General features: G+C 38.6%; 1 protein-coding gene across 1 annotated transcript in view; it reads left to right on the top strand.

Moving 5' to 3' along the window:
• DNAH8 (dynein axonemal heavy chain 8) overlaps positions 1–15,899 on the top strand; it is a 326,150-nt gene that overhangs the window by 232,035 nt on the left and 78,216 nt on the right. Inside the window, exons 81-82 of the mRNA XM_089918797.1 lie at positions 1,840–1,958; positions 3,535–3,737. Coding sequence (XP_089774923.1) covers positions 1,840–1,958; positions 3,535–3,737 — 322 coding nt within the window. The remainder of the gene's footprint in view (positions 1–1,839; positions 1,959–3,534; positions 3,738–15,899) is intronic.

Raw genomic sequence — 15,899 nt, 5'->3', positions numbered from 1 at the left:
ATAACTGTGCAAGGGAAGTATTATTGACACGATTTATAGATGAGATAACTGAGACTCAAAGAGGTTAAGCACTTGCCCAAGGCCACATAGCCCATAAATGGTAAAGCTGTAATTTGAGCCCGTGCTCATGACACCATGAGTTATTTCTGTCCAACTTCTTTTACACCATTGGATGGGCCAGAAGGGAAGAGGAAGAGTTGTTCTCCACAAACTTGCAGAAGTTTGCCATCAGGGCGACCTGCCATCAGATGGCCAAGAGTTTGGCCTGTCTGTGGGAGGGGGGGAGGAAACAGGAGATCAATCTCCTAGCTGAGTGGGTGTCAGAAATTGAAACAAAAATAGCCTCAAAGAGCAGCTGCCCTGCCTTGGCATCCCTAGGCCAAACTGTTTAACACCTGGAGGTGGCTTTGCTAGCAGCGAGGGCCAGGAATGGGAAATGCAGGAGCAAGGGGCTGGGAGTTATCCTATCACAGATGCAGCTCGCCCTGAAAGCTTTATATGGTAGAGTCAAAATTAGCAGATGGAAGGCCAGTAGGTTGAGAATACGCACCCTGTTTCTTCTTGGAATTCCTTCTCTTTAGCAGCCAGTGTGGAGGAGACCTGCAGGGGGCGCTCTGGGTAGCAGAGCACAGGTGCCAGTGCAGTAGGGTGGGGCTACAGCAGCACCCAGGCCGTCCAAGCCCTGTGCCAGGCAGATTCTTTTGGCAGCAGCCAACTAGGGAGAGCCACTGCAATCTTCAGAGAAAGATGGCAGCTGTGAAACATTTCAGAAATTCTCCTCCATCTTTTAGCATCCCAGGGACAAAGTTGGAGCAACTGATTTACAGAGCAATTGTTTTGTTATTAACTTGCACCGTGTCTGTATCCTAGATGATGAGTTGCTTGTATGGTGTGGACTTTGGGCAGTTATTTAACCTCTCTGTGCCTCAGTAAAAAGTGGGGATAATAGAAGTAAAAGTACAGTCCTTGGGTCTGGCACATAGTATCTGCTATATAAATATTTGCTGTTAGTGCTTGCCATGGCTTTTAAAACATGCTTCAGACACTGTCTAAATAATCCAGCCTGATTGTTGCTGAGGAGCAGCGTCAGGCTCACCGATCTATAGTTTCTGTAATTAATTTTCACAGCACTTGGACTTCAGAGAGCATCCTTTAATACCTCTGAAAACCTGTGGTTCTTTCCATGCTTCTGAAAGAACAGGTGTTTGAGACCAGCTCTTGGAGAGACTTCATCCATTCTTAGGTTTAAGGTCTCAAGGTGGGGGGATGACTAGGAAAATAAAAGTTTTGATTTTGTCATCTATCACTAGTTTAAGTAGAGGTCCACATGTAGAGGTTTGGGTATCAAAGTGGTCTGTGTCAGTGGTTCTCATCCAAGGGCAACCTGGTGCCACACCCCAGAGTGCATTGACAATTCTGGAGACCTTTTTTATTGCCACAGATCAGGGGCAGAGGTGCTCCTGGTGACCAGTGGATAGAGCCAGGGATGCTGCTAAACAACGTAAAATGCACAGGACAGCCTCTCTCAACACTAAATTAATCTGGCCCTAAATGCCCATAGTGCGGAGGTTGAGAAACCCTGGTCTATGTTTTTTCCTGCCCAGTCGTTTAGCGTAATTGATACATAGTCCTAATTTTAGCAAATAACGTAGAAGAGCAATGGAAAAACTGAAAGGGAATCATAATATCCAATCTATCTGAGTCACTGGTTCTGAAGAAAAATGTAAACTGTGTGGTTATGTTTAAAAAATTAGCTGCCTGTAAAGAATGACCTTCTCAGGTTATTCAATTTTAGTTGCATATATTCCTGGGGCTCACTAATCAGCTTATTTATTTTAGATATCTCGTAATGAGAAGGGATGGAAAATCTGGTTTGATAAAGATGCTCCAGAGGAGGAAATCATCCCTGATGGATATAATGACTCACTAGATACCTGCCACAAGCTTTTACTTATCAGGTGAGAATAGGTATTATCAGACCTGGAGCATCACTTTATAGTGTCAAATTACAGATCCCACCTCAGTGAGCTTACTTCACTATGTGCCAGTAGTTACTGTGATAGATGTATGTGCTTCCCAACTGAAGTCTGGGATGGCAAATAAAATGGTGAAAGGTATATTTTGATAACATGTTAATGGTAGTGCTTTTAGCAAAACACGTATGAAAAATATGTTTGTACTATTCACTTTGGTCATCATTTACCATTGAGTGAATCATTTATTGTTGAATTTACTTCTGTAAAAGAATAGATCTCACAGAGTTACAAGGCAATTAGTTTTTAAGCTAAAACCAATAGTATTGTGCTATTGAAACATATAAATGCTGTTTTGGCTGTTAAAGTGGAAGCAAAAGTTTGAAAGTGATGTTGAGGAAGAATATTCTTCCTTTTCTTTCTCACTTTTCGTGTTTTCTCAACATGCAGTAGCTCAAAGAAGGATTCTATATTGGAAGATGTGTGTGTGTGTGTGTGTGTGTGTGTGGCGGGGTGTGTGTGTGTGGTGGGCAACACAGAAGGGTAGAGTTGGGGGAGATGAAACCACCAAAAGAATAACAAAAAGATGTCGGATTATGTTGGAGTTGTTTTTGTCTTTCCTAATGTTATACCCCTGGGTTTTCTTAGAAAAGTTGTTTCCTGGTTGTTGTCACTCTTTGAGAGTGATCAGAGCTGTCAGCAGTGATGACCTCAGGACCTGCAGACTGCAAAATGGCTATTTGTTTTTATTTTATTAGAATAGATGTGTCTTATATCCATCATTTTAAAATTGAATCTATGTCAAATGAATAATGCAATCTACTAACAAAGAAGAATCCATAGAGTTTGTCTGTGATCTAAAAATATCAAATGACATTTATTTAATGTGTCATTGTGTGCAGAACCTGCTACAGTGTAGTCTACACAGATGGTATTAAATAAATGCTTGCTGATCAAGCTACTTCTAACACCATTGACATATTATCTCCCCCTGAAGGCTGTAGAACCTCGAGTATGCAGCAGGCCAGCCCCCATCATGTACTGGACCTGGCAGAGGACACCTCCCCTTGCATCCCTGCTGAGTCCCTGGCATCAAGAGCAGGGCGTGATGTATAGTATTCACTCCATAAATATTTGTCAAAGAATGAATGTGCTCCTGTGTATTAGTTTGAATGAGGAATTGCTTCCCTGAAGCTGATAGCTTAGTTACTAGGGATAATCACTGATGTGTTTTAAAACGAAAATAACTAAAGCTTCAGAGTAGTTGCCGCTTCCTCTGAAAATGAGACGTTTGGATCAGTTGACTTCTAAGTTCCCTTCTAGATTGGCAACAGAACTGGCCCTGACCTACTCCTTGCCAATGCCTAGCATCAAAACTACATGAATAAACTTGCATTCATCCAAGGATAGAAAACATTGCCATCCATCTTACACATATCTGCATAAAGGAGGATTAGCTCACTATCCTTTTGCTAACTAACTATGTGTTCTTTATGTGCTTAGCATTAGATAGAATTTTTAAAACCTGAATTTATTTCCTCTAACATGTGTGCATTTCTAGGTCTTGGTGCCCAGACCGTACTGTTTTTCAAGCAAGAAAGTATATTGCAGATTCTTTGGAGGAAAAGTACACAGAACCAGTTATCTTAAATCTGGAGAAAACTTGGGAAGAAAGTGATACACGAACACCTCTGATATGTTTTCTGTCCATGGGATCTGATCCCACAATTCAAGTTGACGCATTGGCCAAGAAACTGAAGCTGGGTATGATCAGCAACCTATGAAATTTAGCAAAACCTCCATATTGTTGCCTCAAATTTTGCCTTTCATAATTTTATAGCTTATTCTTATAAATATATTGATAAAATTCATAAATATTAGAAAACTATTAAACTCCTTCTTTCCTCCCCTTTCAGATCTCCTGGAGTGTGTGATATAGATATCTTTGTGCAGAGAGGAACACACGCATTTACCATATAGTGATTTTTTTTAACATCTTTATTGGAGTATAATTGCTTTACAATGGTGTGTTAGTTTCTGCTGTGAATCAGCTATACATGTACATACATCCCCATAATCTCCTCCCTCTTGCGTCTCCCTCCCACCCTCCCTATCCCACACTTCTAGGTGGACACAAAGCACCAAGCTGATCTCCCTGTGCTATGTGGCTGCTTACCACTAGCTATCTATTTTACATTTGGTAGTGCATATATGTCCATGCCACTCTTTCACTTTGTCCCAGTTTACCCTTCCCCCTCCCCATGTCTTCAAGTCCATTCTCTACGTCTGCATGGTATATCTCTCCATCTGTTTGTATCATCTTTAATTTCTTTCAACAGTGTCTTGTGGTTTTCTGCATACAGGTCTTTTGTCTCCTTAGGTAGGTTTATACCTAGGTATTTTATTCTTTTTGTTGCAATGGTAAATGAGAGTGTATCATTCATTTCTCTTTCAGATTTTTCATCATTAGTGTATAGGAATGCAAGAGATTTCTGTGCATTAATTTTGTATCCTGCTACTTTACCAAACTCATTGATAAGCTCTAGTAGTTTTCTGGTAGCATCTTTAGGATTGTCTATGTATCTGCGAACAGTGACAGCTTTACTTCTTCTTTTCTGATTTGTATTCCTTTTATTTCTTTTTCTTCTCTGATTGCTGTGGCTAGGACTTCCAAAACTATGTTGAATAATAGTGGTGAGAGTGGGCAACTTTGTCTTGTTCCTGATCTTAGAGGATAAGCTTTCAGTTTTTCACCATTGAGAACAATGTTGGCTGTGGGTTTGTCATATATGGCCTTTATTATGCTGAGGCAGTTTCCCTCTATGCCCACTTTCTGGATGGTTTTTATCATAAATGGGTGGTGAATTTTGTTGAAAGCTTTTTCTGCATCTATTGAGATGATCATATGGTTTTTCCCCTTCAATTTGTTAATGTGGTGTATCACATTGATTGATTTGCATATACTGAAGAATCCTTGCATTCCTGGGATAAATCCCACTTGGTCATGGTCTATGATCCTTTTACTGTGCTGTTGGATTCTGTTTGCTAGTATTGTGTTGAGGAGTTTTGCACTTATGTTCATCTGCGATATTGGCCTGTAGTTTTCGTTTTTTGTGACATCTTTGTCTGGTTTTGGTATCAGGGTGATGGTGGCCTCGTAGAATGAGTTTGGGAGTGTTCCTCCCTTTGCTATATTTTGGAAGAATTTGAGAAGGATAGGTGTTAGCTCTTTTCTCAATGTTTGATAGAATTGCGTGGTTTATTCTTAATGTGCTGAAAATCTGAATGTTGTTGGAATTGCCATTTGGGATCATCCAGGTTCAGCTCATTATAAGTATACCTTGTAGGGTTAATTCATTTATGTCTTCATAAAGATTATCAAAGTGATTGATTATGAATCCCTAAATCTACTCTATGAAATAAAACCTTGAACTTATTATCTAGTTAATGTAAACATGATACAAAATTAATTTAGTCATCTTTAAATAGTTACCACATGTCCCTCTTCACTAAGAAGTTCCTGTAAACTGTTAGCTTATGGTAGCATGGTCTGTGTTCACCCCTCTTTTCTCATCTGACTTTGCTCTGTTCATTGGCACCACACTGTTCTATGTTCTATATGGATCCATATTTGAATGGCCTCTTTCTTCTGTCTGAACACTGACACCCAATGCAGAGAGCTCCCGTGTTCTGTTGGCAAGTACTCATGGTTAAGTCTCATTAACCACCTTTAAAGTAGGGTGTTTTGCTCTGACATTCACTGCAGCATGCCAGTCATCTGCGTTAGTCTAAGAATGGTGCTTCTCTCATAGCCTTGGAGTTAGCAAATCTCTTTGAGATCGACTCCTCCATGGATCTTTGTCCAGTTGCTCTTATGCCCCACTTCTCTCTGCATACAGATCCCTTTTTTTCTGTCTTGCCATAACCGAACTCCATGTGACAGAACTCATGGCTTCTGTTGGCTCATGAGCTTCACTACCTACATGTTCAGTATGTTCAGCACTCCCAGTGTTACCGAACCCAAACTTGGGTCCACTCACCTGCCACGCAGCAAAGCCAACTTACTGACCCAGGTTGTGGTGAAGGAAAGTACAGTGTTTATTGCAGGTTCCAAATAAGGAGAATAGGCAGTTCATGCTCAAAAGGCTTTCAGGGAAGGGTTTTTAAAGGTGACATTTGGAGTGAGAGCTGCAGGATGCATGACTTTCTTCTGATTGGTTGATAGTGAGGTAACAGGGTGGTGTTTCGGAAATCTTAATCGTCGACCTCTGGTTCCAGCCAGTCTGGGGCCTCCATGCTTGTGGTCTTCATGTAGTCACCATCCTCCATCTGGATGGGGGTCTTAGTTTCTTCCTAATAACTCAAAGGTATGCATCAGATTGTTATGTATATTCCTTGAGGAGGACCTAGGACTTTGTTTTATCACTGACTGTTGTTTAATCTGTCATCACTTTTCTTGCTTAACTGCTTTTCCTTTGTTTCTGTATCCCTCACTTCCCCTGTGTTTTGGAACTCAGGGAAGGCCTATGAGAGACTAAAGCACTTTTCAAAAAACAGGGAACACAGAGGGGCTTTTGTACCTGGGATGACCCCATGGCGTCCTGCTTGGTTTCACCAGGGAAATTCCCATTACTCTTGGTCCCAGGTCCAAATATCCAAGGAAGAAGTTCATTGGTTTTGCTTTGGTCATGTCTCCTTTCTGGGCCAATCAGTGAACTGCTGCTTTGTAAATGGGTCCATAGCAAGAACCACATATATGGAGCTAGCATGGAGGGCATTTCTTAAAATGGGATACTGTTCCTAGAAGAAGGGCAGTTCCCACTAGAGTTACCCTTTCAAGTTTACCTCAAAATAATGCTGTTGTGTCTAGGACAAGGGTTTAAGAACAGAATTAAGAAATTAACTCAAGGTCTCCTTTGGGAGAAATTATAACTATAACTTTAAATAAATACATAAGGCCAGAATGGTGCTATCACCTCATATTATTATATGTTATCACACTGCTTTGCTTGGCAATTTGGTGATTCCATTTCTTGGTACTATTTAGTTTTTCCAGAAATTGTTCAAGCTTCTATTGGTTGCCTTGTTAGGAAACACAGTAGATGTAATTTTGACACTGAAGGACCCAGTGAATTTTATAAAGAACTCTTCGCTCATTTTTAAGGAATGTTAGGAAGCATCATGCTGTTCACTGCTTTGGGTTTAAAAATCCCCCAAATAGCTGTGAAAATGAAAGCATTATGTAGACAGAATGACATATTAATCTCATCTCAACTAGAGATATTTTATTTGGATAACTGGATAATAGATAATCATAGAATTCTCAAGGTGAATAGGATTCTGGAAATCCTGAAATCCAAGTACCTTATTTTACAGCTGGGGAAAGTAAGGTCTGGAGATAAGGCCAGAGAGCTAGTTGGTGACATGTCTGATTCAGGACTTAATCCCTGGGCTTCGAAATCCCACTTCAGTGGTCTTTCTCTTTTATTCCCTCTCACTGCCTTTAGTGGATGAATTAAACAGTTACCTGACAGCAATTTGAGGGATGGGACCAAATCAGATAGGTTTTTGTAGAAAAGAGAAGAAGGAAACTTCTCACTGTGGAACCTGTCAGGCTCTGTGGTGAGCGATTCAGAGAAGATAAAGTCTGCACAAAAACACCGGGTGCCTGGGAAAGAGGGAGAAAACAGATGGATTTAGCATTAGAAAATCCTACTAGGAGCTTGGGTGAAGGAGAAAGGGGTCCCAAGGAAGGATGGATTTGAAAATAGAATCCAAACATGAATGAAAAAGGACAAACAAATATAAAATATAAGCCCACAAATATATAAAAGTAGGAATGAGAAAACGGGTATAACAAAGTATACAGATGAAAATAGTCAAATAATAAGATAATGGTATATAATTACAGTAATAAAGTTTTAAAATCTCATTAAAATGGACATTTGTAGAAAAGTATAAATTTACAAAATTTTCTCAGAAAAGGTTGAAAAACCTGAATAGCTGAATAATCAAGATGAAAAAAATTAGAAGTTTTAAAATTATTACCTCAGCAAAGACACTGGGCTTGGATGATTTTTTTGCTAAGTCCTTTAAAACTTTGACTGCTATATTCCATTCCATAACACATAAAAAGAGGGTATATTGGGGCTTCCGTGGTGGCGCAGTGGTTGACAGTCCGCCTGCCAATGCAGGGGACGTGGGTTCGTGCCCTGGTCCGAGAAGATCCCACATGCTGCGGAGTGGCTGGGCCCATGAGCCATGGCCACTGAGCCTGTGCATCCAGAGCCTGTGCTCTGCAACGGGAGAGGCCACCAACAGTGACAGGCCCACGTACCGCAAAAAAAAAAAAAAAAAAAAAAAAGAGGATACATTTTCCTCTTTATTTTAAGGGAATAGCATTATCCTGGTATCAAAAACAGACCAAGATAGTCACTGTATAAAAGAAAAAAAACCACAGATTGATCCTACTTATCAATATAAATGTAAGGACCTTAACCAAAATACAAGCAGGAAGAATTCTGCAAAACATTAAAATAACATGCAGAAATTAATAATGTGCCTTGACCAAGTAAGATGCATAGACAAATCTGAGAAAGATACAGTATTAAGAAATCTCATCACAGGAGTAAGTGAATGACTTTTCCTTAAGTTATCATATTATTACCTCAAAAAATGCTAAAAAGGCATTTTATAAAAATTCAACATTCGTATTTGGTTTTTAAAAAATGGGAATAGGGACTTCCCTGGTGGTGCAGTGGTTAAGGATCTGCCTGCCTATGCAGGGGACACGGGTTTGAGCCCTGCTCCGGGAAGATCCCACATGCAGCAGAGCAACTAAGCCTGTGTGCCACAACTACTGAGCCTGCACTCTAGAGCCCACAAGCCACAACTACTGAAACCCACACGCCTAGAGCCTGTGCTCCACAACAAGAGAAGCCACTGCAACGAGAAGCCCACACACCACAAGGAAGAGTGGCCCCTGCTCGCCACAACTAGAGAAAGCCTGTGTGCAGCAACGAGGACCCAACGGAGCCAAAACTAACTAACTAACTAAATAAATGGGAATAGAAGAATATTGTAATAATATGACAATGAATATGAACTTCAGACAACTTCATGCTTTTTGGTGAACAACTAGAGACATGCCCGTTAAAGTCAGGAACAAGATGAAGATGTCTGCTATCACCACTTTCATTTAGTATTGCTGTGGAGGATATAGCTAATGTATTGTAAGAATCATAAATAAAAGATATAACTACTGGAAAAGAGGGACAAAAATCATCATTATTATCAGATAGTATAATTGTCTAACTAAGGAACACAAATGAATCAGCTGGAAAACTATTAGACGTAGACTTAACAGGATAGTTCAAAATAAATATATTTAAAAAATCAATGGAGCATTCTTGTAAAATAAAATGTAAAGATCCCATTCACTCTCTCAATAAAAATAAAACTGAGAAATGATCTTTAAAATACCTATTAGAAGAAAACTATAAAACTTTCTTAGAGACATGAAAGTAGACTAGAATAAATGGAGAGTTAAACCACATTCCCAGTATAAAGATTCAATATTGTAAAGATGTCAGTAGTCTCTAAATTAATCTATAAATGGAATGCAAGTCTAATTGAAATTCCAATAGCATTTTTCCCCTAATTGGATAGTAGAGGGATCTTCGATCATCCAGAGCAATAAATGGACAAAAATAGCCAAGAAAGCTTGAAAAGGAAAAAGAATAATGTGGAACAAGCCCAATCAGATTTTTAAAAATTTATCAAATGACAGTAACTTAATCAGTGTACAACTGGCTCAGAGAAGATAAACAGATCAATAGAGCAAAATGAAAGGCCCCAAATTAGACTCTAGTATATACAATAGCTTGAGATAAGACTGTGATAAGATTCACATTTTAAATCAGTGGAAGGAAAATGGATTAGTCAATAAACACTGTTGGCATAGCAGGTTAACTTCAAAAGAAAGAAAGGATTTTACCTCACATAAAACTAAAGTACATTCTAGGTTGATTAAGGTTTTAAATGGTTTAAACTATAAAAGAATAAAAAAGAATATATTGATACTATTGGGGTGGCTAAGATTTTCTTAATCATAATACCAGAATCCAAAACCAGAGGAAAAGATGTTTGACTGGATGAAGTTTTAAAACTTCTGTATGTCATAAATAAAATTAAAACACAAATTGCTGTCGAATCCAAGCTTGTGTGCCCAATGCACAGTGAGGCCAAACAAACTGAAATGTTGGAGTTTGGAGCAGAGAAAGGTTTATTGCAAGGACCAAACAAGGAGTATGGGGAGGCTTATGCTCAAAAGACCCAAACTTCCTGACAGTTTCTGAAGAAGAGTTTTTAAAGGCAAAATTTGGGGTGAGGGCTGCAAGGTGTGGGATTTTCTTTTGATTGCTTAGTGGTGAGGTAACAGGGTGGTGTCCCAAGAATCATGTACTTAGCCTGAAGTTACCATCCTCCACTTAGGTGGGGGCATTAGTTCCTGTAAGAAGAACTCAAAGATATATTGTTATGCATATCGCTTTAGGAGGAACCAGGACACTTTATCACTGCAGTATTGTTTGTTTCCTTTTTTTTTTTAACATCTTTCTTGGAGTATAATTGCTTTACAATGTTGTGTTAGTTTCTGCTGTATAACAAAGTGAATCAGCTATATGCACATGTATATCCCCATATCCCCTGACTTTTGTGTCTCCCTCCCACCCTCCTTATCCCACCTCTCTAGGTGGTCACAAAGCACCAAGCTGATCTCCCTGCACTATGCAGCTGCTTCCCAGTAGCTGTCAGTTTTACATTTGGTAGTGTATATATGTCAGTGTTACTCTCTCACTTGGATCCAGCTTACCCTTCCGCCTCCCTGGGTCCTCAAGTCCATTCTCAACATCTGCGTCTTTATTCCTGCCCTGACCCTAGGTTCATCAGAACCTTTTTTTTTTTTTTTTTTACATTCCATATATATGTGTTAGCGTACGGTATTTGTTTATCTCTTTCTGATTACTTCACTCTGTATGACAGACTCTAGGTTCATCCACCTCACCCCAAATAACTCAATTTCGTTTCTTCTTATGGCTGAGTAATATTCCATTGTATATATGTGCCACATCTTCTTTACCCATTCATCTGTTGATGGACACTTAGGTTGCTTCCATGTCCTGGCTATTGTAAATAGAGTTGCAATGAACATTTTGGTACATGACTCTTTTTGAATTTTGGTTTTCTCAAGGTATATGCCCAGTAGTGGGATTGCTGGGTCGTATGGTAGCTCTATTTTTAGTTTTTTAAGGAACCTCCATACTGTTCTCCATAGTGGCTTTATCAATTTACATTCCTACCAACAGTGCAAGAGGGTTCCCTTTTCTCCACACCCTCTCCAGCATTTATTGTTTGTAGATTTTTTGAAGATGGCCATTCTGACTGGTTTGAGGTGGTAGCTCTTTGTAGTTTTGACTTGCATTTCTCTAATGATTAATGATGTTGAGCATCCTTTCATGTGTTTGTTGGCAATCTATATATCCTCCTTGGAGAAATGTCTGTTTAGGTCGTCTGCCCATTTTTGGATTGGGTTGTTTGTTTTTCTGATATTGAGCTGCATGAGTTGCTTGTATATTTTGCAGATTAATCCTTTCTCAGTTACTTCGCTTGCAAATATTTTCTCCCATTCTGAGGATTGTCTTTCCTTCTTGTTTATGGTTTCCTTTGCTGTGCAAAAGCTTGTAAGTTTCATTAGGTCCCATTTGTTTATTTTTGTTTTTATTTCCATTTCTCTAGGAGGTGGCTCAAAAAGGATCTTGCTGTGATTCATGTCATACAATGTTCTGCCTATGTTCTCCTCTAAGAGTTTGATAGTATCTGGCCTTACATTAGGTCTTTAATCAATTTTGAGTTTATTTTTGTGTATGGTGTTAGGGAGGGTTCTAATTTCATTCTTTTACATGTAGCTGTCCTGTGTTCCCAGCATCACTTTTTGAAGAGGGTGCCTTTTCTCCATTGTATACTCTTGCCTCCTTTATCAAAGATAAGGTGACATATGTGCATGGGTTAATCTCTGGGCTTTCTATCCTGTTCCATTGATCTATATTTCTGTTTTTGTGCCAGTGCCATTCTGTCTTGGTTACTGTAGCTTTATAGTATACTCTGAAGTCAGGGAACCTGATTGCTCCAGCTCCGTTTTTCTTTCTCAAGATTGCTTTGGCTATTTGGCTCTTTTGTGTTTCCATACAAATTGTGAAATTTTTGGTTCCGGTTCTATGAAAAATGCCATTGGTTGTTTGATAGGGATTGCATTGAATCTGTAGATTGCTTTGGGTAGTATAGACGTTTTCACAATGTTGATTCTTCCAATCCAGGAACATGGTATATCTCTCCATCTGTTTGTATCATCTTTAATTTCTTTCAGCAGTGTCTTATAGTTTTCTGCATACAGGTCTTTTGTCTCCTTAGGTAGGTTTATTCCTAGGTATTTTATTCCTTTTGTTGCAATGGTAAGTGGGAGTGTTTCCATAATTTCTCTTTCAGATTTTTCATTATTAGTGTATAGGAATGCAAGAGATTTCTGTGCATTAGTTTTGTATCTGCTACTCTACCCAATTCATTGATTAGCTCTAGTAGTTTTCTGGCAGCATCTTTAGGATTCTTTATGTATAGTATCATGTCATCTGCAAACAGTGACAGTTTTACTTCTTTTCTGATTTGGATTCCTTTTATTCCTTTTTCTTCTCTGATTGCTGTGACTAAAACTTCCAAAAGTATGTTGAGTAATAGCGGTGAGAGTGGGACACCTTGCCTTGTTCCTGATCTCAGTGGAAATGGTTTCAGTTTTTCACCATTGAGAACGATGTTGGCTGTAGGTTTGTCATAAATGGCCTTTATTATGTTGAGGTAAGTTCCCTCTGTGCCTATATTCTAGAGGGTTTTTATCATAAATGGGTGTTGAGTTTTGTTGAAAGCCTTTTCTGCATCTATTGAGATGATCATATAATTTTTATCCTTCAGTTTGTTAATATGGTGTAACATATTGATTGATCTGCGTATATTGAAGAATCCCTGCCTTCCTGGAATATACCACACATGATCATGGTGTATGATCCTTTTAACGTGCTGTTGGATTCTGTTTGCTAGTATTGTGTTGAGGATTTTTGCATCTATGTTCATCAGTGTTATTGGCCTGTAGTTTTCTTTTTTTGTGACATCTTTGTCTGGTTTTGGCACCAGGGTGATGGTGGCCTCATAGAATGAGTTTGGGCGTGTTCCTCCCTCTGCTATATTTTGGAAGAGTTTGAGAAGGATAGGTGTTAGCTCTTCTCTAAATGTTTGATAGAATTTTCCTGTGAAACCATCTGGTCCTGGGCTTTTGCTTGTTGGAAGATTTTTAATCACAGTTTCAATTTCAGTGCTTGTGATTGGTCTGTTCATATTTTCTATTTCTTCCTGGTTCAGTCTCAGAAGGTTGTGCTTTTCTAAGACTTTGTCCATTCCAGGTTGTCCATTTTATTGGCATATCGTTGCTTGTAGTAATCTTTCATGATCCTTTGTATTTCTGCAGTGTCAGTTGTTACTTCTCCTTTTTCATTTCTAATTCTATTGATTTGAGTCTTCTCCCTTTTTTTCTTGATGAGCCTGGCTAATGGTTTATCAATTTTGTTTATCTTCTCAAGGAAGGAGCTTTTAGTTTTATTGATCTTTGCTATTGTTTCCTTCATTTCTTTTTCATTTGTTTCTGATCTGATCTTTATGATTCTTTCCTTCTGCTAACTTGGGGGTTTTTGTGTGTTTCTTTCTCTAATTGCTTTAGGTGTAGGTTAGGTTGTTTATTTGATATTTTTCTTGTTTCTTGAGGTAGGACTGTATTGCTATAAACTTCCCTCTTAGAACTGCTTTTGATGCATCCCATAGGTTTTGGGTCATCATGTTTTCATTGTCATTTGTTTCTAAGTGTTTTTTGATTTCCTCTTAGATTTCTTCAGTGATCTCTCAGTTATTTAGTAGTGTCTTGTTTAGCCTCCATGTGTTTGTATGTTTTACAGTTTTTTTTTTCTGTAATTGATATCTAGTCTCATAGCATTGTGGTCAGAAAAGATTCTTGATACGAATTCAATTCTCTCAAATTTACCAAGGCTTGATTTGTGACCAAAGATATGATCTAACCTGGAGAATGTTCCATGAGCACCTGAGAAAAATGTGTATTCTGTTGTTTTGGGATGGAATGTCCTATAAATATCAATTAAGTCCATCTTGTTTAATGTGTCACTTAAAGCTTGTGTTTCCTTATTTATTTTCATTTTGCATGATCTGTCCATTGATGAAAGTGGGGTGTTAAAGTCCTCTACTATGAATGTGTTACTGTCTATTTCCCCTTTTATGGCTGTTAGCATTTGCCTTATGTATTGAGGTGCTCCTTTGTTGGGTGCATAAATATTTACAATTGTTATAGCTTCTTCTTGGATTGATCCCTTGATCATTATATAGTGTCCTTCTTTGTCTCTTGTAATAGTTTTTATTTTAAAGTCTATTCTGTCTGATATGAGAATTGCTACTCCAGCTTTCTTTTGATTCCCATTTGCATAGAATATCTTTTTCCATCCCCTCACTTTCAGTCTGTATGTGTCCCTAGGTCTGAAGTGTGTCTCTTGTAGACAGCATATATATGGGTCTTGTTTTTGTATCCATTCAGCCAGTCTATGTCTTTTGGTTGGAGCATTTAATCCATTTAAATGTAAAGTTATTATCAATATGTATGTTTCTATTACCATTTTCTTAATTGTTTTGGGTTTGTTATTGTAGGTCTTTTCCTTCTCTTGTGTTTTCGGCCTAGAGAACTTCCTTTAGCATTTGTTGTAGAGCTGGTTTGGTGGTGCTGAATTCTCTTAGCTTTTGCTTATCTGTAAACATTTTGATTTCTCCATCAAATCTGATTGAGATCCTTGCTGGGTAGAGTAATCTTGGTTGTAGGTTTTTCCCTTCCATCACTTTAAATATGTCTTGCCACTCCCTTCTGGCTTGCAGAGTTTCTTCTGAAAGATCAGCTGTTAACATTATGGGGATTCTATTGTTTGTTATTTGTTGCTTTTCCCTTGTTGCTTTTAATATTTTTTCTTTGTATTTAATTTTTGATAGTTTGATTAATGTGTCTCAGCATGTTTCTCCTTGGATTTATCCTGTATGGGACTCTCTGTGCTTCTTGGACTTGATTGATTATTTCCTGTCCCATATTAGGGAAGTTTTTGACCAAAATCTCTTCAAATATTTTCTCATTCCCTTTCTTTTTCTCTTCTTCTTCTTGGACCCCTATAATTCAAATGTTGGTGCATTTCATGTTGTCCCAGATGTCTCTGAGACTGTCCTCAACTCTTTTCATTCTTTTTTCTTTATTCTGCTCTGTGGTAGTTATTTCCACTATTTTATCTTCCAGGTCACTTATTCGTTCTTCTGCCTCAGTTATTCTGCTATTAATTCCTTCTAGACAGTTTTAAATTTCATTTACTGTGTTGTTCATCATTGTTTGTTTGCTCTTTAGTTATTCTAGGTCCTTGTTGAAAGTTTTGGGTTTTCTCCATTCCATTTCCAAGATTTTGGATCATCTTTACTGTCATTACTCTGAATTCTTTTTCAGGTAGACTGTCTATTTCCTCTTTATTTGTTTGGTCTGGTAGGTTTTTACCTTGCTCCTTCATCTGCTGTGTATTTCTGTGTCTTCTCATTTTGCTTAACTTACTGTGTATGGGGTCTCCTTTTCTGAAGCTTCACGTTCGTAGTTCCCATTGTTTTTGGTGTCTGCCCCCAGTGGGTAAGGTTGGTTCAGTGGGTTGTGTAGATTTCTTGGTGGAGGGGACTGGTGCCTGTGTTCTAGTGGATGAGGCTGGATCTTGTCTTTCCAGTGAGCAGGACCACGTCTGATGTTGT

Source organism: Delphinapterus leucas, chromosome 10 (assembly GCF_059928025.1).
Source record: "Delphinapterus leucas isolate spDelLeu-1000000601 "Yukka" chromosome 10, BTC_Dleu_Yukka2, whole genome shotgun sequence".
Taxonomy (NCBI): domain Eukaryota; kingdom Metazoa; phylum Chordata; class Mammalia; order Artiodactyla; family Monodontidae; genus Delphinapterus; species Delphinapterus leucas.
This window is presented reverse-complemented; position numbering and strand designations above follow the sequence as displayed.